This window comes from Salvelinus namaycush, chromosome 5 (assembly GCF_016432855.1).
Source record: "Salvelinus namaycush isolate Seneca chromosome 5, SaNama_1.0, whole genome shotgun sequence".
Classification (NCBI taxonomy): domain Eukaryota; kingdom Metazoa; phylum Chordata; class Actinopteri; order Salmoniformes; family Salmonidae; genus Salvelinus; species Salvelinus namaycush.
This window is the reverse complement of record NC_052311.1, coordinates 68,807,702-68,832,799: the sequence shown is the minus strand read 5'-3', so window position 1 is coordinate 68,832,799 and position 25,098 is coordinate 68,807,702. Positions and strand designations below refer to the sequence as shown.

At 44.7% G+C, this 25,098-nt stretch overlaps 1 protein-coding gene across 2 annotated transcripts in view; it reads right to left on the bottom strand.

Annotated features, from left to right (window-relative positions):
* The window catches only part of LOC120048828 (diacylglycerol O-acyltransferase 1-like), a 37,205-nt gene extending 14,904 nt beyond the window's left edge, over positions 1-22,301 (bottom strand). The window contains exons 1-6 of one of the 2 annotated variants that reach the window (XM_038995087.1): positions 21,892-22,301; positions 21,417-21,504; positions 12,743-12,783; positions 12,221-12,306; positions 3,393-3,445; positions 3,042-3,147 (exon numbers count right to left, since the gene is read on the bottom strand). In XM_038995087.1, the coding sequence (XP_038851015.1) occupies positions 3,042-3,147; positions 3,393-3,445; positions 12,221-12,306; positions 12,743-12,783; positions 21,417-21,504; positions 21,892-22,112 (595 nt within the window). In that variant the 5' untranslated portion in view covers positions 22,113-22,301. The remainder of the gene's footprint in view (positions 1-3,041; positions 3,148-3,392; positions 3,446-12,220; positions 12,307-12,742; positions 12,784-21,416; positions 21,505-21,891) is intronic. The other variant, XM_038995085.1, reaches the window with a different exon arrangement.
* Between the last annotated feature and the right edge of the window lie 2,797 nt (positions 22,302-25,098).

The window sequence follows — 25,098 nt, the reverse complement described above, 5'->3', positions numbered from 1 at the left end:
ACCAACTGGATAATATAATACTACATTAACTACACATTAATGACCAACTGGATAATATAATACTACATTAACTACACATTGTTGACCAACTGGAAAATATAATACTACATTAACTACACATTAATGACCAACTAGATAATATAATACTACATTAACTACACATTAACGACCAACTGGATAATATAATACTACATTAACTACACATTGTTGACCAACTGGAAAATATAATACTACATTAACTACACATTAATGACCAACTAGATAATATAATACTACATTAACTACACATTAATGACCAACTGGATAATATAATACTACATTAACTACACATTGTTGACCAACTGGAAAATATAATACTACATTAACTACACATTAATGACCAACTGGATAATATAATACTACATTAACTACACATTAATGACCAACTGGAAAATATAATACTACATTAACTACACATTAACGACCAACTAGATAATATAATACTACATTAACTACACATTAACGACCAACTAAATAATATAATACTACATTAACTACACATTAATGACCAACTGGATAATATAATACTACATTAACTACACATTGTTGACCAACTGGAAAATATAATACTACATTAACTACACATTAATGACCAACTGGATAATATAATACTACATTAACTACACATTAATGACCAACTGGATAATATAATACTACATTAACTACACATTGTTGACCAACTGGAAAATATAATACTACATTAACTACACATTAATGACCAACTGGATAATATAATACTACATTAACTACACATTAATGACCAACTGGATAATATAATACTACATTAACTACACATTGTTGACCAACTGGAAAATATAATACTACATTAACTACACATTAATGACCAACTAGATAATATAATACTACATTAACTACACATTAACGACCAACTGGATAATATAATACTACATTAACTACACATTGTTGACCAACTGGAAAATATAATACTACATTAACTACACATTAATGACCAACTAGATAATATAATACTACATTAACTACACATTAATGACCAACTGGATAATATAATACTACATTAACTACACATTAATGACCAACTGGATAATATAATACTACATTAACTACACATTGTTGACCAACTGGAAAATATAATACTACATTAACTACACATTAATGACCAACTGGATAATATAATACTACATTAACTACACATTAATGACCAACTGGATAATATAATACTACATTAACTACACATTGTTGACCAACTGGAAAATATAATACTACATTAACTACACATTAATGACCAACTAGATAATATAATACTACATTAACTACACATTAACGACCAACTGGATAATATAATACTACATTAACTACACATTGTTGACCAACTGGAAAATATAATACTACATTAACTACACATTAATGACCAACTAGATAATATAATACTACATTAACTACACATTAATGACCAACTGGATAATATAATACTACATTAACTACACATTGTTGACCAACTGGAAAATATAATACTACATTAACTACACATTAATGACCAACTGGATAATATAATACTACATTAACTACACATTAATGACCAACTGGAAAATATAATACTACATTAACTACACATTAACGACCAACTAGATAATATAATACTACATTAACTACACATTAATGACCAACTAAATAATATAATACTACATTAACTACACATTAATGACCAACTGGATAATATAATACTACATTAACTACACATTGTTGACCAACTGGAAAATATAATACTACATTAACTACACATTAATGACCAACTGGAAAATATAATACTACATTAACTACACATTAACGACCAACTAGATAATATAATACTACACTACTGTAACTTCTGTAATGCAACTGATTCCATTAATATAAACTCTTACAGGGGTAGATCATAGAATACCACACTAAAGTAATTTCATTCAGACACAATTACACACTTAAATGTCGACACACTAACTATACTAATGTGGTGAAGACACAGAGACACACTACCTAAGCTAATAGTGAAGACACACAAAGACACACTAACTAAACTAATAGTGAAGACACACAGACACACTAACTAAACTAATAGTGAAGACACACAGACACACTAACTAAACTAATAGTGAGGACACACAGAGACACACTAAATAAACTAACAGTGAAGACACAGAGACACACTAACTAAACTAATAGTGAAGACAAACAGAGACACACTAACTAAACTAATAGTGAAGACACACAGAGACACACTAACTAAACTAATAGTGAAGACACACAGAGAAACACTAACTAAACTAATAGTGAAGACAAACAGAGACACACTAACTAAACTAATAGTGAAGACACACAGAGACACACTAACTAAACTAATAGTGAAGACACACAGAGACACACTAACTAAACTAATAGTGAAGACACACAGAGACACACTAACTAAACTAATAGTGAAGACACACAGAGACACACTAACTAAACTAATAGAGAAACACATAGACACACTAACTAAACTAATAGTGAAGACAAACAGAGACACACTAACTAAACTAATAGTGAAGACACACAGAGACACACTAACTAAACTAATAGTGAAGACACAGAGAAACACTAACTAAACTAATAGAGAAACACATAGACACACTAGATTCAGATAGTTTAGTTTTTTCTGAAAAGCAGGATTTGCTATACAGATGTAGGATCTTAATTTGAGCCAGTTTGCTACTGCAGGGAAAAACATACTTCAGCAACAGGAAATGTAAATGATTATGTGGATTATAATTAAAGAAAAACTCCACTCAGAAACTCTCCTTTGTTATTTGTTTCCTTCATCCACAGTTGATACAGTCCCAAAATGTTTTACATGTCAGCAGTCAAGTTTTCAAGATATTGGACTTTCAAGAAGCAACGTGTCACTGGCCACATCATGATGATGATGCAAAACGGAAAGTTCTCCTGCAACAGGGCGATCAAATTAAGATCCTACATCTGTAGGCTGATGAGAACACATACAGCAGTACCTGGAGTCATGGACTTCACCATTAGTACGATAGCCACTGGGAAGCACAGTGTGACTGACAGGTTAATGGAATGAACCAGCAGCCCAACACGTTCACTGAAGCAGCCCTGGAGGGACAGAAGAACTGCACGTTAAGGCTGCGGGAAGCAGGGGTGTGAGGGGGCTGCAGCACCCCCTGAGAAATCACAACATATTTATAGATTTTAAATCATTAAATAAAAATCACAAAAGTAGTGCACTGGGCCTTTAATAGTTCTGTATTAGCGGACTGATATAGCCGTCTGCAGCGCAGGCAAAACTTTTTTTATAACAATAACAGCAACAATGGTAAGTACATCAGAATGAAACTCACCACTGAGAGCCTTCGCTCTGTGTACAAAGCTGCCACTATAAACACGTTGGACACTGGAAGGAAAGACGAGACAAATGATGTCGGTTATCAAATAAATGTTACCAAACAAACACACGACAAGCATGGCGAGTTAACATATACAAGGGAGATGATACGATGATAAAATAAGACCTTATGTTGTTCCTCCCTACAGTGCTGAGGGGAGGGGGGGTCCACCACTGCCCTGTTAAGATAAACCTGCTGTCACAGCATCAGCTTCTGGGACAAATGAGGCAGCACAAACACAGCATATGTGTTGCATAGACCACCTGCTACTACTGCACTGTTACTGTCCTACTGCAGGACTGGCAGGGGAGCTCTGTTATGCAGATGAATGAGGACCCAAAAGCGACTTAACAAAAACAGAGTCTTTATTCCAAACTTAAACAAAACGGTACTCCTGGATATATCTTAGATGACACCTGCTCACACGCAGCATCTGATGAAGGCAAAAACACGACAGGGCGGAACCAGGACGCCTGCTCACACGCAGCATCTGATGAAGGCAAAAACACGACAGGGCGGAACCAGGACACGGAACAGCAAACATCAAACAAAGATCCGACAAGGACAGAAGCGGAAAACAGAGGGAGAAATAGGAACTCTAATCAGAGGGCAAAATAGGGGACAGGTGTGAAAGATTAAATGAGGTAGTTAGGAGAATGAGGAACAGCTGGGAGCAGGAACGGAACGATAGAGAGAGAGCGAGAGAGGAAGAGAGGGAGGGGAAGAGAGAGGGAAAGAACCTACTAAGACCAGCAGAGGGAGACAAATGGAAGGGAAGCACAGGGACAAGACATGATAATCAAAAGACAAAACATGACAGTACCCCCCCACTCACCGAGCGCCTCCTGGCGCACTCGAGGAGGAACCCTGGCGGCAACGGAGGAAATCATTAATCAACGAACGGTCCAGCACGTCCCGAGATGGAACCCAACTCCTCTCCTCAGGACCGTAACCCTCCCAATCCACTAAGTACTGGTGACCACGTCCCCGAGAACGCATGTCCATGATCTTCCGTACCTTGTAAATAGGTGCGCCCTCGACAAGGACGGGAGGGGGGGAGGGAAGACGAACGGGAGCGCGAAGAAAAGGCTTGACACAAGAGACATGGAAGACAGGGTGGACGCGACGAAGATGTCGCGGAAGAAGCAGTCGCACAGCGACAGGATTGACGACCTGAGAGACACGGAACGGACCAATGAACCGCGGAGTCAACTTGCGAGAAGCTGTCGTAAGGGGAAGGTTACGAGTGGAAAGCCACACTCTCTGACCGCGACAATACCTAGGACTCTTAATCCTACGTTTATTGGCGGCTCTCACAGTCTGCGCCCTGTAACGGCAAAGTGCAGACCTGACCCTCCTCCAAGTGCGCTCACAACGTTGGACAAAAGCCTGAGCGGAGGGAACGCTGGACTCGGCGAGCTGGGACGAGAACAGAGGAGGCTGGTAACCAAGACTACTCTGAAACGGAGATAGCCCTGTAGCAGACGAAGGAAGCGAGTTGTGAGCGTACTCAGCCCAGGGGAGCTGTTCTGCCCAAGACGCAGGGTTTCGAAACGAAAGGCTGCGTAAAATGCGACCAATCGACTGATTGGCCCTTTCTGCTTGACCGTTAGACTGGGGATGAAACCCGGAAGAGAGACTGACGGAAGCACCGATCAAACGACAGAACTCCCTCCAAAACTGTGACGTGAATTGCGGACCTCTGTCTGAAACGGCGTCTAACGGGAGGCCATGAATTCTGAACACATTCTCAATGATGATTTGTGCCGTCTCCTTAGCGGAAGGAAGCTTAGCGAGGGGAATGAAATGTGCCGCCTTAGAGAACCTATCGATAACCGTAAGAATCACAGTCTTCCCCGCAGACGAAGGCAGACCGGTAATAAAGTCTAAGGCGATGTGAGACCATGGTCGAGAAGGAATGGGAAGCGGTCTGAGACGACCGGCAGGAGGAGAGTTACCTGACTTAGTCTGCGCGCAGTCCGAACAAGCAGCCACGAAACGGCGCGTGTCCCGCTCCTGAGTAGGCCACCAAAACCGCTGGCGAATAGAAGCAAGCGTACCCCGAACACCGGGGTGGCCAGCTAACTTGGCAGAATGAGCCCACTGAAGAACAGCCAGACGAGTAGGGACAGGAACAAACAGAAGGTTACTAGGACAAGCGCGCGGCGACGCAGTGTGAGTGAGCGCTTGCTTTACCTGTCTCTCAATTCCCCAGACAGTCAACCCGACAACACGCCCTTCAGGGAGAATCCCCTCGGGGTCGGTAGAAACCACAGAAGAACTAAAGAGACGGGATAAGGCATCAGGCTTGGTGTTCTTATTCCCCGGGCGATAGGAAATCACGAACTCGAAACGAGCGAAAAACAACGCCCAACGAGCTTGACGTGCATTAAGTCGTTTGGCAGAACGGATGTACTCAAGGTTCTTATGGTCAGTCCAAACGACAAAAGGAACGGTCGCCCCCTCCAACCACTGTCGCCATTCGCCTATAGCTAAGCGGATAGCGAGCAGTTCGCGGTTACCCACATCATAGTTGCGTTCCGATGGCGACAGGCGATGAGAAAAGTAAGCGCAAGGATGAACCTTATCGTCAGACTGGAAGCGCTGGGACAGAATGGCTCCCACGCCCACCTCTGAAGCGTCAACCTCGACAATAAATTGTTTAGTGACGTCAGGAGTAACAAGGATAGGAGCGGATGTAAAACGCTTCTTGAGGAGATCAAAAGCTCCCTGGGCGGAACCGGACCACTTAAAGCAAGTCTTGACAGAAGTCAGAGCTGTGAGAGGGGCAGCCACTTGACCGAAATTACGAATGAAACGCCGATAGAAATTAGCGAAACCGAGAAAGCGCTGCAACTCGACACGTGACTTAGGGACGGGCCAATCGCTGACAGCCTGGACCTTAGCGGGATCCATCTGAATGCCTTCAGCGGAAATAACAGAACCAAGAAAAGTGACAGAGGAGACATGAAAGGCGCACTTCTCAGCCTTCACGTAGAGACAATTCTCTAAAAGGCGCTGGAGTACACGTCGAACGTGCTGAACATGAATCTCGAGTGACGGTGAAAAAATCAGGATATCGTCAAGGTAAACGAAAACAAAGATGTTCAGCATGTCTCTCAGTACATCATTGACTAATGCCTGAAAGACCGCTGGAGCATTAGAGAGACCGAACGGCAGAACCCGGTATTCAAAATGCCCTAACGGAGTGTTAAACGCCGTTTTCCACTCGTCCCCCTCTCTGATGCGTACGAGATGGTAAGCGTTACGAAGGTCCAACTTAGTAAAGAACCTGGCTCCCTGCAGCATCTCGAAGGCTGACGACATAAGGGGAAGCGGATAACGATTCTTAACCGTTATGTCATTCAGCCCTCGATAATCCACACAGGGGCGCAGAGTACCGTCCTTCTTCTTAACAAAGAAAAACCCCGCTCCGGCGGGAGAGGAAGAAGGCACCACGGTACCGGCGTTGAGAGAAACAGACAGATAATCCTCGAGAGCCTTACGTTCGGGAGCCGACAGAGAGTAAAGTCTACCCCGAGGGGGAGTGGTCCCCGGAAGGAGATCAATACAACAATCATACGACCGGTGAGGAGGAAGGGAGCTGGCTCTGGACCGACTGAAGACCGTACGCAGATCATGATATTCCTCCGGCACTCCTGTCAAGTCACCAGGTTCCTCCTGAGTAGAGGGGACAGAAGACACAGGAGGGATAGCAGACATTAAACACTTCACATGACAAGAAACGTTCCAGGATAGGATAGAATTACTAGACCAATTAATAGAAGGATTATGACATACTAGCCAGGGATGACCCAAAACAACAGGTGTAAAAGGTGAACGAAAAATCAAAAAGGAAATGGTCTCACTGTGGTTACCAGATACTGTGAGGGTTAAAGGTAGTGTCTCACATCTGATACTGGGGAGAAGACTACCATCTAAGGCGAACATGGGCGTGGGCTTCCCTAACTGTCTGAGAGGAATGTCATGTTTCCGAGCCCATGCTTCGTCCATAAAACAACCCTCAGCCCCAGAGTCTATCAAGGCACTGCAGGAAGCAGCCGAACCGGTCCAGCGTAGATGGACCGACAAGGTAGTACAGGATCTTGATGGAGAGACCTGAGTAGTAGCGCTCACCAGTAGCCCTCCGCTTACTGATGAGCTCTGGCCTTTTACTGGACATGACATGACAAAATGTCCAGTAGAACCGCAATAGAGACAAAGGCGGTTGGTGATTCTCCGTTCCCTCTCCTTAGTCGAGATGCGAATACCTCCCAGCTGCATGGGCTCAGTCTCTGAGCTGATGGGAGAAGATGGTTGAGATGCGGAGAGGGGAAACACCGTTAACGCGAGCTCTCTTCCACGAGCTCGGTGACGAAGATCTACCCGTCGTTCTATGCGGATGGCGAGTGCAATCAAAGAGTCCATGCTGGAAGGAACCTCCCGGGAGAGAATCTCATCCTTAACCTCAGCGTGAAGTCCCTCCAGAAAACGAGCGAGCAACGCCGGCTCGTTCCAGTCACTGGATGCAGCAAGAGTGCGAAACTCTATAGAGTAATCCGTTATGGATCGATCACCTTGACATAGGGAAGCCAGGACCCTGGAAGCCTCCTTCCCAAAAACTGAACGATCAAAAACCCGTATCATCTCCTCTTTAAAGCTCTGATAATCGTTAGTACACTCAGCCCTTGCCTCCCAGATAGCTGTGCCCCACTCCCGAGCCCGACCAGTAAGGAGTGATATGACGTAGGCGATCCGAGCTCTCTCTCGTGAGTATGTGTTGGGCTGGAGAGAAAACACAATATCACACTGGGTCAGAAAGGAGCGGCACTCAGTGGGTTGCCCAGAGTAACATGGTGGGTTATTAACCCTAGGTTCCGAAGACTCGGAAGACCAGGAAGTAACAGGTGGCACGAGACGAAGACTCTGAAACTGTCCTGAGAGGTTGGAAACCTGAGCGGCCAGGGTCTCAACGGCATGACGAGCAGCAGACAATTCCTGCTCGTGTCTGCCGAGCATTGCTCCCTGGATCTCGATGGCAGTGTTGCGAGAATCCGTAGTCGCTGGGTCCATACTGGTCGGATCTTTCTGTTATGCAGATGAATGAGGACCCAAAAGCGACTTAACAAAAACAGAGTCTTTATTCCAAACTTAAACAAAACGGTACTCCTGGATATATCTTAGATGACACCTGCTCACACGCAGCATCTGATGAAGGCAAAAACACGACAGGGCGGAACCAGGACGCCTGCTCACACGCAGCATCTGATGAAGGCAAAAACACGACAGGGCGGAACCAGGACACGGAACAGCAAACATCAAACAAAGATCCGACAAGGACAGAAGCGGAAAACAGAGGGAGAAATAGGAACTCTAATCAGAGGGCAAAATAGGGGACAGGTGTGAAAGATTAAATGAGGTAGTTAGGAGAATGAGGAACAGCTGGGAGCAGGAACGGAACGATAGAGAGAGAGCGAGAGAGGAAGAGAGGGAGGGGAAGAGAGAGGGAAAGAACCTACTAAGACCAGCAGAGGGAGACAAATGGAAGGGAAGCACAGGGACAAGACATGATAATCAAAAGACAAAACATGACAAGCTCTGCAGTGGAGAGGAAACACACACTTAAGAAAACACACACACAAACACACACACACGCATGAGATGCGTGTATGCATGAGCATGCACACACGAACATGCGTGTATGCACACACAGAAAGAAATGAAAGGCTCAACTATTTTGAATCATGGGATTATCTAACTAGCTGCAGGGCTGCCTCTCGCTCCATACCATATCATGTGACCTGGTCTTTGGAATAATGTTTTTCTGCTGTGTTTTGAAGGATACATCATAGAATCAATTCTAAAGGCCTACACTATTCAAAATGTCAAAGGCCTGATGGAATAGGTTGAGGTGGACTTTTATGGAAACCAACCTTGAATAAAACAGAGAATAAAATACAGTAGGTGTCTGTGTCTAATGCCTTGGCAACTTCTGTGGAAACCAACCTTGAATAAAACAGAGAATAAAATACAGTAGGTGTCTGTCTCTAATGCCTTGGCAACTTCTGTGCCTGGCTCACAATCAGAACAAGTGCTTGAGCTTAACTGATACTACAGCCAATAAAACAGACACTGGATCACGCGTCAATGACTACAAGTGTTAATAAAATAAATATGCTGCAATGCATATAAAACCAGTGCCTTCTGAGGGCGTCATTGTCTGCTATGCCCCTGTACTGTACTGTATAGGGAGTCCCTTGTCCCATAGTCCTTCTCTCAGTACTGTGCTGTATAGGGAGTCCCTTGTCCCATAGTCCTTCTCTCAGTACTGTACTGTATAGGGAGTCCCTTGTCCCATAGTCCTTCTCTCAGTACTGTGCTGTATAGGGAGTCCCTTGTCCCATAGTCCTTCTATCTATACTGTACTGTATAGGGAGTCCCTTGTCCCATAGTCCTTCTCTCAGTACTGTACTGTATAGGGAGTCCCTTGTCCCATAGTCCTTCTCTCAGTACTGTGCTGTATAGGGAGTCCCTTGTCCCATAGTCCTTCTCTCAGTACTGTACTGTATAGGGAGTCCCTTGTCCCATAGTCCTTCTCTCAGTACTGTACTGTATAGGGAGTCCCTTGTCCCATAGTCCTTCTCTCAGTACTGTACTGTATAGGGAGTCCCTTGTCCCATAGTCCTTCTATCTGTACTGTACTGTATAGGGAGTCCCTTGTACCATCGTCCTTCTCTCAGTACTGTACTGTATAGGGAGTCCCTTGTCCCATAGTCCTTCTCTCAGTACTGTACTGTATAGGGAGTCCCTTGTCCCATAGTCCTTCTCTCAGTACTGTACTGTATAGGGAGTCCCTTGTCCCATAGTCCTTCTATCTGTACTGTACTGTATAGGGAGTCCCTTGTCCCATAGTCCTTCTCTCAGTACTGTACTGTATAGGGAGTCCCTTGTCCCATAGTCCTTCTATCTATACTGTACTGTATAGGGAGTCCCTTGTCCCATAGTCCTTCTCTCAGTACTGTACTGTATAGGGAGTCCCTTGTCCCATAGTCCTTCTCTCAGTACTGTACTGTATAGGGAGTCCCTTGTCCCATAGTCCTTCTATCTGTACTGTACTGTATAGGGAGTCCCTTGTCCCATAGTCCTTCTCTCAGTACTGTACTGTATAGGGAGTCCCTTGTCCCATAGTCCTTCTATCTGTACTGTACTGTATAGGGAGTCCCTTGTCCCATAGTCCTTCTCTCAGTACTGTACTGTATAGGGAGTCCCTTGTCCCATAGTCCTTCTCTCAGTACTGTACTGTATAGGGAGTCCCTTGTCCCATAGTCCTTCTATCTGTACTGTACTGTATAGGGAGTCCCTTGTCCCATAGTCCTTCTCTCAGTACTGTACTGTATAGGGAGTCCCTTGTCCCATAGTCCTTCTCTCAGTACTGTACTGTATAGGGAGTCCCTTGTCCCATAGTCCTTCTATCTGTACTGTACTGTATAGGGAGTCCCTTGTCCCATAGTCCTTCTCTCAGTACTGTACTGTATAGGGAGTCCCTTGTCCCATAGTCCTTCTATCAGTACTGTACTGTATAGGGAGTCCCTTGTCCCATAGTCCTTCTCTCAGTACTGTACTGTATAGGGAGTCCCTTGTCCCATAGTCCTTCTCTCAGTACTGTACTGTATAGGGAGTCCCTTGTCCCATAGTCCTTCTATCTGTACTGTACTGTATAGGAGTCCCTTGTCCCATAGTCCTTCTATCTGTACTGTACTGTATAGGGAGTCCCTTGTCCCATAGTCCTTCTATCTATACTGTACTGTATAGGGAGTCCCTTGTCCCATAGTCCTTCTATCTGTACTGTACTGTATAGGGAGTCCCTTGTCCCATAGTCCTTCTATCTATACTGTACTGTATAGGAGTCCCTTGTCCCATAGTCCTTCTATCTGTACTGTACTGTATAGGGAGTCCCTTGTCCCATAGTCCTTCTCTCAGTACTGTACTGTATAGGGAGTCCCTTGTCCCATAGTCCTTCTCTCAGTACTGTACTGTATAGGGAGTCCCTTGTCCCATAGTCCTTCTCTCAGTACTGTGCTGTATAGGGAGTCCCTTGTCCCATCGTCCTTCTCTCTGTACTGTACTGTATAGGGAGTCCCTTGTCCCATAGTCCTTCTCTCTGTACTGTACTGTATAGGGAGTCCCTTGTCCCATAGTCCTTCTCTCAGTACTGTACTGTATAGGGAGTCCCTTGTCCCATAGTCCTTCTCTCTGTACTGCAGGCCAATAAAATAGGCCAGGGGGATGGACCTCGGGAGACGGCTGCAGCAGGACAGCCTGTAATGACCTGCCTACAGATCTAGTGTGTAGGGGGAGTGATCGTGTGTGTAGGGTCTTGGGGAATGATAGTGATAGTTTGTTGGGAGAGTGATCTAGTGCGTAGGGGGAGTGATCGTGTGTGTAGGGTCTTGGGGAATGATGTGATAGTTTGTTGGGAGAGTGATCTAATGCGTAGGGGGAGTGATCGTGTGTGTAGGGTCTTGGGGAATGATAGTTTTACTTTGTTGGGAGAGTGATCTAATGCGTAGGGGGAGTGATCGTGTGTGTAGGGTCTTGGGGAATGATGTGATAGTTTGTTGGGAGAGTGATCTAATGCGTAGGGGGAGTGATCGTGTGTGTAGGGTCTTGGGGAATGATAGTGATAGTTTGTTGGGAGAGTGATCTAGTGCGTAGGGGGAGTGAGGGGGGAATATCCAGAAGGACCCTAAATGACATGCTAGAGCAGAGTAAAGTCCACGTACCGATAACAAGGCACGCTGCAGGCATATTGTAGGGGTCCTTTATGAATAGAGAAACCACTTGTATTGGGTCCACTAGAATACCATACCTAGAAAAACAGACACTGTGGTTAGACACTCAGAGCTCAGCTGAATCAAACCACATTCTTATTTTATATCTCGTGTGTTTTTGTTCTACCCTGTTATTTTTAGTATTACATTGTTATTGATTACTGCATTGTTGGGATTAGAGTTTTCAAGAAAGGCATTTCACTGTACTTGTTCATGTGACATTAAAAGTTAACTTGAAACATTTCAGCCTTTCAGTTTTCAGAATGCTGCGAGTGTAAGTGATGCAGCGTGTTTGAGTGAATCAGGCACAGAACCTCCTATCTTACTTTACAGTAATACATCACAATGTACCCTCCTTGCACGTCTCTGAAAATGGGCCCTTTACTTCCAACCGTCAAATGACAGCCATAAGACTACACTCTCCTTTCCCCCCTCTTCTCTTATGGCAAACTTCTCATAACATACTGTACTTACTTTAAAAGGTTTTCCAAGAACAGACGGGCATTGCTTAAGACCTACAACAAAAGAGGGCTTGTAAATTCATTGCATCCTTGAAAATACCGTTTGTTTCACTTGGTACAAGCATACATTCATCATATGATTAAATTACAGTGTCTCTTTTACACTGTAGTTTCAAGTTTTATTAGTCGTATATACGTGATACACATGGTATATATCGTCCAACGAAATGCTTACTTGCAGGTTCCTTTTCGACAATGCAACAATAAGAAATAAGAACTGTTAAGAATACAAACAAAGTAAATGTCTCAGTAGAATAAAATGTTTAGCATAATAGAACAGGAAGGCACAATTTATAGTTCAATATTTACACATGTTTTGGGGAAGGGGGGATTGGGGGAGAGTGTGGGGGACAAGTGTTTAAATTGTGAGGTATTTAGCGGGGTGGAGCAGGTGAACCCAAGTGCAGACTCAGACGAGGAGACAGGAAGAAGGTAACCAAGGTATTTATTGAAAAGTGGAGAGTGGAGAGAAAAGCAGCGTCCGGCTGGGGAAAACAGGCAACATAGGATAACAAGATCTATGCAGGAACAAACGGCTTGAAATGCAGACTGACTGAGCAGAGGCTACGATCTGGCAGCGTGGAAGTGGCAGGGCTGAGTATTTGTAGAGTTCTGATTTTGGAACAGGTTGCAGCTGGTGGGGATCTGCTCTGAATCCAGCACATCTGTCTCCACTCCCACAATCAGATACACCCACACAGAGAGAGAGAGAGGGGGAGAGAGCACTGGGGGAGTGGCGGCAGGTTAGGGAGACACAGGATGAGAAGTAGGCAGGGGCAGATGTAACAAAGAGTCTGGTAGCAGCAGTTGTGATGTGTGTGTAGCATGAATGTATGATGGTGTGTGTGGATGAGTGTACATGTATATCTGTGTAGGTGTGAGTGAGTGCATGTGTGCTAAGGTGCAGTATTTATTTTCCACTGTAGATGCACCTAACTCCATACTCCAGGAGGAAACTCCATAAGAGAACCGGAGGAAACTCCATAAGAGAACCGGAGGAAACTCCATAAGAGAACTGGAGGAAACTCCATAAGAGAACTGGAGGAAACTCCATAAGAGAACTGGAGGACACTCCATAAGAGAACTGGAAGAAACTCCATAAGAGAACCGGAGGAAACTCCATAAGAGAACCGGAGGAAACTACATAAGAGAACCGGAGGAAACTCCATTAGAGAACCGGAGGAAACTCCATAAGAGAACCGGAGGAAACTCCATAAGAGAACTGGAGGACACTCCATAAGAGAACTGGAAGAAACTCCATAAGAGAACCGGAGGAAACTCCATAAGAGAACCGGAGGAAACTCCATTCGAGAACTGGAGGAAACTCCATAAGAGAACCGGAGGAAACTCCATTAGAGAACCGGAGGAAACTCCATAAGAGAACCGGAGGAAACTCCATAAGAGAACCGGAGGAAACTCCATAAGAGAACCGGAGGAAACTCCATAAGAAAACTGGAGGAAACTCCATAAGAGAACCGGAGGAATCTCCATAAGAGAACCGGAGGAATCTCCATAAGAGAACTGGGGGAAACTCCATATCAAGGGGACTTTATTCATTTTATGAATAAGTCCGAAGGCCACGCAATATACCTCAGTAAACCCTTTAAGGGCAGTAGATTGTAACACGTTACACTATACCTCAGTAAACCCTTTAAGGGCAGTAGATTGTAACACATTACACAATACCTCAGTAAACCCTTTAAGGGCAGTAGACTGTAACACGTTACACTATACCTCAGTAAACCCTTTAAGGGCAGTAGACTGTAACACGTTACACTATACCTCAGTAAACCCTTTAAGGGCAGTAGATTGTAACACATTACACAATACCTCAGTAAACCCTTTAAGGGCAGTAGACTGTAACACGTTACACTATACCTCAGTAAACCCTTTAAGGGCAGTAGACTGTAACACGTTACACTATACCTCAGTAAACCCTTTAAGGGCAGTAGACTGTAACACGTTACACTATACCTCAGAAAGCCCTTTAAGGGCAGCAGACTGTAACACGTTACACTATACCTCAGTAAACCCTTTAAGGGCAGTAGACTGTAACACGTTACACTATACCTCAGAAAGCCCTTTAAGGGCAGTAGACTGTAACACGTTACACTATACCTCAGTAAACCCTTTAAGGGCAGTAGACTGTAACACATTACACTATACCTCAGTGAACCCTTTAAGGGCAGTAGACTGTAACACATTACACTATACCTCAGTGAACCCTTTAAGGGCAGTAGACTGTAACACGTTACACTATACCTCAGTAAACCCTTTAAGGGCAGTAGACTGTAACACGTTACACTATACCTCAGAAAGCCCTTTAAGGGCAGTAGACTGTAACACGTTACACTATACCTCAGTAAACCCTTTAAGGGCAGTAGACTGTAACACGTTACACTATACCTCAGTAAACCCTTTAAGGGCAGTAGACTGTAACACATTACACTATACCTCAGTAAACCCTTTAAGGGCAGTAGATTGTAACACGTTACACTATACCTCAGTAAACCCTTTAAGGGCAGTAGACTGTAACACATTACACTATACCTCAGTAAACCCTTTAAGGGCAGTAGATTGTAACACGTTACACTATACCTCAGTAAACCCTTTAAGGGCAGTAGACTGTAACACGTTACACTATACCTCAGTAAACCCTTTAAGGGCAGTAGACTGTAACACGTTACACTATACCTCAGTAAACCCTTTAAGGGCAGTAGACTGTAACACGTTACACTATACCTCAGTAAACCCTTTAAGGGCAGTAGACTGTAACACATTACACTATACCTCAGTAAACCCTTTAAGGGCAGTTTGGTTTAGTTCATTTCTATGCACTAGACAGGGCGAAGGACGTCAGAGAAGCACATCTGATGATAATGATAACTCTGTTCAATTTATTGCACATTGTGCAGTGATGAGCATCTAAAAAGTCCACATAGGTAGCTAAAACGAAGGATTAAATTGAAACTTCAGCTGGAGAAAACTCCAACTCGGTTGCTGAGGTGAAGGATTAAATTGAAGCCTTAGTGGGGAGGAAACTCCATCTGTAGCTCATTGCTATGAGCTGAATGGCACAGTTTGTCACGTTCCTGACCTGTTTTCTGTTGTTTTGTATGTGTTTAGTTGGTCAGGGCGTGAGTTGGGGTGGGTAGTCTATGTTATGTGTTTTCTATGTTGGGTTTAGGTGTTGCCTGATATGGTTCTAAATTAGAGGCAGGTGTTTGACGTTTCCTCTGATTGAGAACCATATTAAGGTAGGCTGTTCTCACTGTTTGTTTGTGGGTGATTGTTCCTGTGTCTGTGTATACCACACGGGACTGTTTCGTTTGTTCGTTCGTTTTAGGTAGTCTGTTCCTGTTCGTGCGTTCGTCTATATGTAAGTTCGTTTGTTCAGGTCTGTTGACTTCGTTTATTGTTTTGTAGTTTGTTCTAGTGTTCATTAGTGTTTTCGTCTTGTTATAATAAATCAGTATGTATTCATCACCCGCTGCGCCTTGGTCCGCTCATTCACCACAAGACGACCGTTACAGAATCACCCACCAAACCCGGATCAAGCAGCGGGTTAACGGGCAGCAGCGACAGCAGCAGTGGTACAAGGAGGAATGGACATGGGAGGAAATTCTAGACGGAGAAGGACCCTGGGCAGAGCCAGAGGAGTGTCGCCGCCCCAAAGCGGAGCTGGAGGCAGCGAAAGCGGAGAGGCGGCATTATGAGGCGCTAGCAAGGCAGAGCGGCTGGAAGCCCGAGAGGCTCACCCCAAAAATTCTTGGGGGGGGGCTAAAAGGGAGTGTAGCTGGGTCAAGTTGTAGACTTGAGCCAACTCCCCTTGCTTACCGTAAGGAGCCGGTCAGGGCGGTATTGGAGGTGAGCGACGCAGAGACAGTGAAGGAGTTAATGGGGAAATTGGAGGAGAGAGTTATGAGGGATGTACTGGTTTGGTGCATAAGGCACGACATCCGCCCGACTGAACGTGTCGGGGAGTTGATGTCACCGGGAACAGCTCTCCATACTCGTGCTGAGGTGCGTGCTAGCCGTCTGGTTAAGACAGTGCCTACACCACGCACCAAGCCTCCTGTGCGTCTCCAGAGTCCTGTGCGTCCTGTTACTGCTCCCCGCACTAGCCCTGAGATGCGCCCCAGCCCAGTACCACCAGTGCCTACACCACGCACCAGGCTTCTAGTGCGTCTCCAGAGCCCTGTTCCTCCTCCACGCACTCTCCCTATGGTGCGTGTCTCCAGCCCAGTACCTCCAGTTCCGGCACCACGCACCAAGCCTCCTGTGCGTCTCCAGAGCCCTGTACGCACTGTTCCTTCTCCCCGCACTCGCCCTGAGGTGCGTGCCCTCAGCCCGGTACCTCCAGTTCCGGTACCACGCACCAGGCCTATATTGCGCCTCGAGAGTGTAGTGTGCCCTGTTCCTGTTCCCCGCACTAGCCTTAAGGTGCGTGTCTCCAGTCCGGTACCACCAGTTCCGGCACCACGCGCCAGGCCTACTGTGCGCCTCAGCAGGTCGGAGTCGGCCGTCTGCCCAACGCCGCCTGCACTGCTCGTCTGCCCAATGCCGCCTGCACTGCTCGTCTGCCCAGCACCGTCTGAGTTGCCTGCACTGCTCATCTGCCCAGCCAGTCAGGAGCTACCAGAGCCGCCAGCCAGTCAGGAGCTGCCAGAGCCGCCAGCCAGTCAGGAGCTGCCAGAGCCGCCAGCCAGTCAGGAGCTGCCAGAGCCGCCAGCCAGTCAGGAGCTGCCAGAGCCGCCAGCCAGTCAGGAGCTGCCAGAGCCGCCAGCCAGTCAGGAGCCGCCAGCCAGTCAGGAGCCGCCAGCCAGTCAGGAGCCGCCAGCCAGTCAGGAGCCGCCCTCCAGTCAGGAGCTGCCCTCCAGTCAGGAGCTGGCCTCCAGTCATGAGCTGGCCTCCAGTCATGAGCTGCCCTCCAGTCATGAGCTGCCCTCCAGTCATGAGCTGCCCTCCAGTCATGAGCTGCCCTACAGTCCGGAGCTGCCCTACAGTCCGGAGCTGCCCTACAGTCCGGAGCTGCCACTCAGTCCGGAGCTGCCACTCAGTCCGGAGCTGCCACTCAGTCCGGAGCTGCCACTCAGTCCGGAGCTGCCAGTAGTCCAGAGTTGTCCCTCTGTCCTAAGCTACCTCTCTGTCCGGAGCGATCTCTCTGTCCTGAGCTACCTCTCTGTCCTGAGCTACTTCTCTGTCCTGAGCTACCTCTCTGTTCTGAGCTACCTCTCTGTCCTGAGCTACCTCTCTGTCCTGAGTTGTCTCCTCTATTTAGGAGGGGCCTTGGTGAGGGTTCCTGGACCATGGTCGGGGGCGAGGGTCGCCACTCAAGGGACGCTAAGGAGGGGGACAAAGACAATGGTGGAGTGGTGTCCTCGTCCTGCGCCGGAGCCGCCACCGCGGACAGATGCCCACCCAGTCCCTCCCCTTGAGTTTTAGGGGTGTGCCCGGAGTTTGCACCTTGAGGGGGGGGTTCTGTCACGTTCCTGACCTGTTTTCTGTTGTTTTGTATGTGTTTAGTTGGTCAGGGCGTGAGTTGGGGTGGGTAGTCTATGTTATGTGTTTCTATGTTGGGTTAAATGTGTTGCCTGATATGGTTCTCAATTAGAGGCAGGTGTTTGACGTTTCCTCTGATTGAGAACCATATTAAGGTAGGCTGTTCTCACTGTTTGTTTGTGGGTGATTGTTCCTGTGTCTGTGTATACCACACGGGACTGTTTCGTTTGTTCGTTCGTTTTAGGTAGTCTGTTCCTGTTCGTGCGTTCGTCTATATGTAAGTTCGTTTGTTCAGGTCTGTTGACTTCGTTTATTGTTTTGTAGTTTGTTCTAGTGTTCATTAGTGTTTTCGTCTTGTTATAATAAATCAGTATGTATTCATCACCCGCTGCGCCTTGGTCCGCTCATTCACCACAAGACGACCGTTACACAGTTGCTAGGGTGAAAACTGTGGTTGAAGCTGGAGGAATTGTTGCATTTTCATTGTGGTTTTCGTTGCACTTGCCTATGAATCACATTATTATGACCAGTACTGACGTCAAACGGAAGAACCAAGGACACGGGTGGTTCCTAATGTTGTGAGATTCTCGCTAGTGTTTAGAGAACAACTGGTTCTGAGAGATTAGGATCAGGACCTGCAATTGTAACAGTAAGCAACTGTAACAAATGCATGACTGCAGTGTAGACGTTATTATGAGTACATGTTGCAATGATTGCTAAGGCATACTAATATTAAAGTGTGTATACTTATTTAAAATGCGGCTAGTTCTGTACCTGTCTATTATTTAAAAAATAACACTCTATTAACTGACTATTAATGTTATGTATTGTCATTTTATGTAGTTCTGCCCTTCAGCTGTAATGGTCTATTAATGTCATGTTTTATGTGAACCACAGGAAGGGTAGCTGCGGCTTTGGCTCTAGATAATGGAGATCCTAATAAAATACCAAATACAGTACTATTTGTGGAACTCATCTTGACAGCTAAAAGATGAAGTGTTTGCAAGTTAAGATAATCACCCTCTTGATTTTTAGGTCTGTCTTGTGATTCTCTCCCTCCCTCGTTGAACATTTTTCATTTTGGATTGTAATTTCTTATTATGGAATACAAAGACTTCTCCACGTTCAACGGGAATTTGAGAAGAAGTTCAAAGAATGAACAAAGTACTGTGATGACAAAATGATCTTGTTTCAGAGAGTGGATTATCAACAGTTTTATAAATGTGAATTTATTCTCCACGGCTTTGATGAAGGGGACTAAGCTGGCGGTGCTCTAGATTTGACGTGAATTCAGACCAACGAACTAGCTGTTGCAGAATGATTACTTTAGATAGAATCTCAATACCATATTTCCCCACAATAGTTACACATCTAAATGTCAGTGTGTTTTTCTAAGGGAATGGTACCACCATGTTTCCCTTAGCATCATCAAACCATCCTTGAACTCCAACATCTCTCTCTAAAGAGTAAAATAATGGTTTATGTGGTTGTATTGAGACTCACTGAGAGCTAGAGGAATGGGAATGTCCTGCTGTTTCCCATCCTCTCACAAACTGACTTCAAAGCCAAACTGAATTAGCAAAACACAAGGTTATTAACAAAGTGATTAGCTAACTATATAGCTAAGCGTTACGTGTCCCACTTTAGGATTGGACAGAATAGTCTAGTCCAGTAACAGTAAGTGCCGCGGCACAGGTGCCAATGTACCTCTACTATCCTGCGTCTAGTAAGTTTAGCCTAAAGGAATCTTACAAAATATCAGAGTATTACATGAAAGCAGGATGACCTTGGCCTCACCTCAATCCACATCACCTCCTTTTGCAGCAAAATCATTAAAAGACAAAAGAATATGATGAGAAATATGATTTTGTCTCACTTTCACTGTAATCTTGCTAAACTAAAAGAACAGGAACCCAGAGTAGCCTCGGGCTAGATATATAATCCTCTTGAGGTGTTCTGAATAAGTGTCTGGTGTCTTTAAACACTGTGGTTTCAGGCTCAGCGTGGGATGAATATGCCTTCTGGTGAGACCTGGGGGCACACACCCACCACCGCACAGTGATGCTCTCTGATCGACTCCTCTTGTAGGAGGTAAGCCAGTTAAAACAAATTCTTATTTACAATGACGGCCTACACTGGCCAAACCCGGACGACGCTGGGCATCTAGCCTACGGGACTCCCAATCACGGCCGGTTGTGATACACCGGCCAAACACAGACGACGCGGGGCCAATTGGCGCCTGCCCTATGGGTCTCCCAATCACAGCCGTTTGTGATGCAGCCTGGATTAGAACCAGGGTGTCTGTAGTGACGCCTCTAGCCTTAGACCCCTGCGCCACTCGGGAGCCCCTATGTGTTAAAGTCTACAGTCACTACAGACACCCTGGTCTAAGCCCTGTTTAAGATAGGCGGTAGTAGTAGTGTTTTACTAAGCTATATGGAATTGTTTTAAGAAGGTCATACCAAGGATCATTTTTCTATTTGATTTAGAATTTTATGACCCATTGAGGTATAAAAATTTAAAATGTTAAAATATTTGATTTTTTTTTTTTGCCTTACTGCAATTTGCCCATACAAACGCATTTAATAACAGATTCACTACATGGAACAACAGATAGTCCCCCCAAAGAATCTAAAGGAAGTTTGTTCTGAAGTTTCTGTCCTATATCTGAGAGATATACTGTAAACTATATATATATATATATATATTTTTTTTTTTACATGTATAACCCCTTATTTTGGCACTAAACAGTCTAAGCCCTGTCTAAACCGGGGGTTCTACTAAGCTATATGGAATTGTTTTAAGAAGGTCATACCATGGATCATTATTCTATTTGATTTAGAATTTTAAGACCCCTTGAAGTATCAAAAATGTAATTTTTTTACAAAATTATTTGATGAATAATTTTAATTTTGCCTTACTGCTATTAGCCCATACAAACGCACTGTGTAACATATTCACTACATGGAACAACATAGTCCCCCCCAAAAATGATTAGGTATTAAGATGTAGCCTAAGAGGGAAACCTAGCCAGTGATTGTAGTGTTTACACTGACCTGAGTGTTGTTGAGCAGACTGGAGAATTAACTGAGACTCTCATTATGACTTTGCAGAAGAAAACTTACCAGCATGACAACACACCAGTTGAGGACACCTCTGTAGTTTCTGTAACCACTGGCAGAGCTCAGCAGGGACTCCTGCAACCTGTGGCAACTGAGGCGTGAAGAGACATGGGATAGCTTGAATACGTGCACACTCATTTACTGTACTGTACTACAGCTATAGTTAACTGATCTGAAATACCCTTCCCAAATGACGTCCGCAACACACCACCGACTTCCCTTCGAGATTTGAATGTTTTAAATGTACCCCTTTTTATCCCCAATTTGACATATGGCCTATTGGACCAGCATGAGTGACATATAGACAATGCGAAGTGGTTAAAAGTACATAATTAATTCTACGCCATTATAAATAACTGTTCATAAGGGACAATTGCACAAGTGGGTGAAGTAATAAATACAGCCGCGATCTGTTTTCCCTGGCATAACTTCACCCCACTATAACGACACGTCTGGGTTTTGTTAGTTAATGCCTCACCTCTGTCTATCACTAGGAACATTTACTCGTTTCTTCCTTTCTTTTGACGTGGTAGAAGGCAAATCGGACACATTTCGCGTCGTTACCATGTTGCCGCTGCCACCGTGGCCGTTAATACTTTCATCAACCGCTGACCGCCCATTCACTTGTTTCAAAGTAACACATTTTCCAGTGGATATAGTGGCTCTTCTTTTGCGGATAAGGGCCCCTGTTTCTTCCATGATATCGCCAATCTTCAGAGCTCTAGATGAATTTGACGTCTAGCCTACTTTGCAGGCAGCTATAACACATGCCCACTATTGCCAAACATCACACTGTCAGAGAGAGCAAGAGGAAGTTGGGATTGCAAAACGCGATACTGTCAATAACTGTATGGATACTGTAGTTGTAGTAGGCAGCAGGCAACACTTCCGTATTGACTGTATACGTAAGAATGTGGCGTGGTGGAACAGAACCGTGGAGGAGTGGCAAGTCTGACGACACTGGTTGGACTGCTGCCAGTTATGAAGGTGAGGGCTATATTAAGTTAGGAACAGATCGCAATTTAATGGATGGAGGGGTGGTCCAAAATAGGAGAGGGTTGTTCAACTTTTTTGTGTTGCTTTGGGGAGAGTTTTTATTGGGCACATGGGAGGCTAGTATGTTTTCTTTCCTGGTTAACGTTCACACTTTTGTAGGTTTTACTATATAATGTCTTCCATATAGCCAAATGTCCTCATCTGCTTGCATGCGCATGCCCTATATCAAGGTGTTTTGGTACTTCCCTTATGTGCTATAGGCTTTTCAGTTTTCCGTGTGCTTCCTTTTGCTATACAGGTCAGTATAGTCTACACTCTAAACATTAGGGGTTCAACAAGGGTTCTTCTAAGATCCAAATGTTTCAGTTGGGCAGTTAGGTTCCTGCAAGAACCCCCACCAACTAAGGAGGTTCCTCGATGAACCCCACCTCATATGGGGTTATTTGAAGAACCTTAGGGTTCTTGACACTGACAATGGCCCCCAAAAGGTTCTTCCAAGAACCCCATATGAGGTGGGGTTCATTGAGGAACCTCCTTAGTTGGTGGGGGTTCTTGCAGGAACCTAACTGCCCAACTGAAACATTTGAATTTGAAAGGACAGCAGGTGTAGACACTTAACTGAAAAATGTAAAGATTTAAGGTAAGTTTGTTCATTGTATGATCTAAGTTGATATTGTTTTATGATGATACCATCAATCTTTTCATATTTGTGCAAATCTTTAAAAATGGACACAATTCAATGGATATCAATCAACACAGAGGTAAGAATATGTATGCTATAACAATATGTTGAAGGCTAGCTGTTTAGGGTGCAGATGACTGAACTGCTCATGTTTGTTTCTGTGTCTGCAGGTATACAGACAAGGAGGCATACAAAGGTATGTCAATTCGTATTGGTATGTTATGCAGATCACATTTACCATCACATCTTCAATGAATATCCCATATAAAGGTCTCTACATTATGGACAAGGTATGTGTATGAAAAGCATTATCAAAACAGTTTTTTTCATTCACATTTACCACAAAAAGGTATGAATACTGTCATGTGCATGTTTTGTTAATCATCTGTATAAGGTATTCCCAAACTGGGGGTATGCACAATGCCGTCGGTGGTACGCCAAATAAAAATGTGATTCACATTTAAAAATAATAATAATAACCATTATTCTTTCGCGGGAATTCCACTAACGGTCCGTATGTAGCCAAACGTAGCTGCTACTCATGTTGGTATCTGTACTGAATGCGCAAAAGCCATGACAGGGAGACATAGTGGAGTGGTAATGCACATGCAAGCAGTGGCTCCCAACGCCACTTGGGTACACTGCAGCATCCACCGAGAGGCTCTTGTTGCCAAGGGAATGCCTGACAGCTTGAAATACGTTTTGGACAGTATAGTGAAAATGGTTAACTTTGTTAAAGCAAGGCCCTTGAACTCTCGTGTATTTTCTGCACTATGCAATGAAATGGGCAGCGACCATGTAACGCTTTTACAACATACAGAAGTGAGCTTGTTATCAAGGAGCAAACTATTGACAAGTTTTTTTAAATTGAGAGACGAGCTTAAAGTTTTCTTTACTGACATAATTTTCACTTGTCTGACCGCTTGCATGATGACAAGTTTCTCACACGACTGGCCTATCTGGGTGATGTTTTTTCTCCCCTGAATGATCTGAATCTAGGATTATAGGGACTCTCGCAACTATATTCAATGTGCGGGACAAAATTGAGGCTATGATTAAGAAGTTGGAGCTCTTCTCTGTCTGGACAACACACAGGTCTTTCCATCATTGTATGATTTTTTGTGTGCAAATGAACTCAAGCTTAAGGACAATGTCAAATGTGATATAGCGATATGAGCTGGGTGCACAATTACGCAGGTACTTTCCCGAAGCGGATGACACAAACAACTGGATTCGTTATCCCTTTCATGCGCTGCCTCCAGTCCACTTACCGATAACTGAAAAAGAGAGCCTCATCGAAATTGCAACAAGCGGTTCTGTGAAAATTGAATTTAATCAGAAGCCACTGCCAGATTTCTGGATTGGGCTGCGGTCAGAGTATCCTGCCTTGTCAAATCGCGCTGTTAAGACACTGATGCCCACGTTGCAACCACGTACCTATGTGAGAGTGGATTCTCGGCCCTCATGAAAACTAAATACAGGCACAGACTGTGGGTGGAAAATGATTTAAGACTGAGACTCTCTCCAATACAACCCAACATTGCAGAGTTATGTGCATCCTTTCAAGCACACCCTTCTCATTAACCTGTGGTGAGTTATTCACAATTTTCAATGAACAAATTAAGTTTTATAAGTAAGATGGTTAAATAAAGAGCAAAAATATTCATTATTATTATATTTATATTTGTGCCCTGGTCCTAATAAGAGCTCTTTGTCACTTCCCACGAGCCGGGTTGTGGCAAAAACTCACACTCATTCTTATGTTTAATAAATGTATCGTATAGGGGCCTCCCGGGTGGCGCAGTGGTCTAGGGCACTGCATCGCAGTGCTAACTGCGCCACCAGAGTCTCTGGCTCTGTCGCAGCCGGCCGCGACCGGGAGGTCCGTGGGGCGACGCACAATTGGGCTAGCGTCGTCCGGGTTAAGGTGGGTTTGGCCGGTAGGGATATCCTTGTCTCATCGCGCTCCAGCGACTCCTGTGGCGGCCGGGCGCAGTGCGCGCTAAC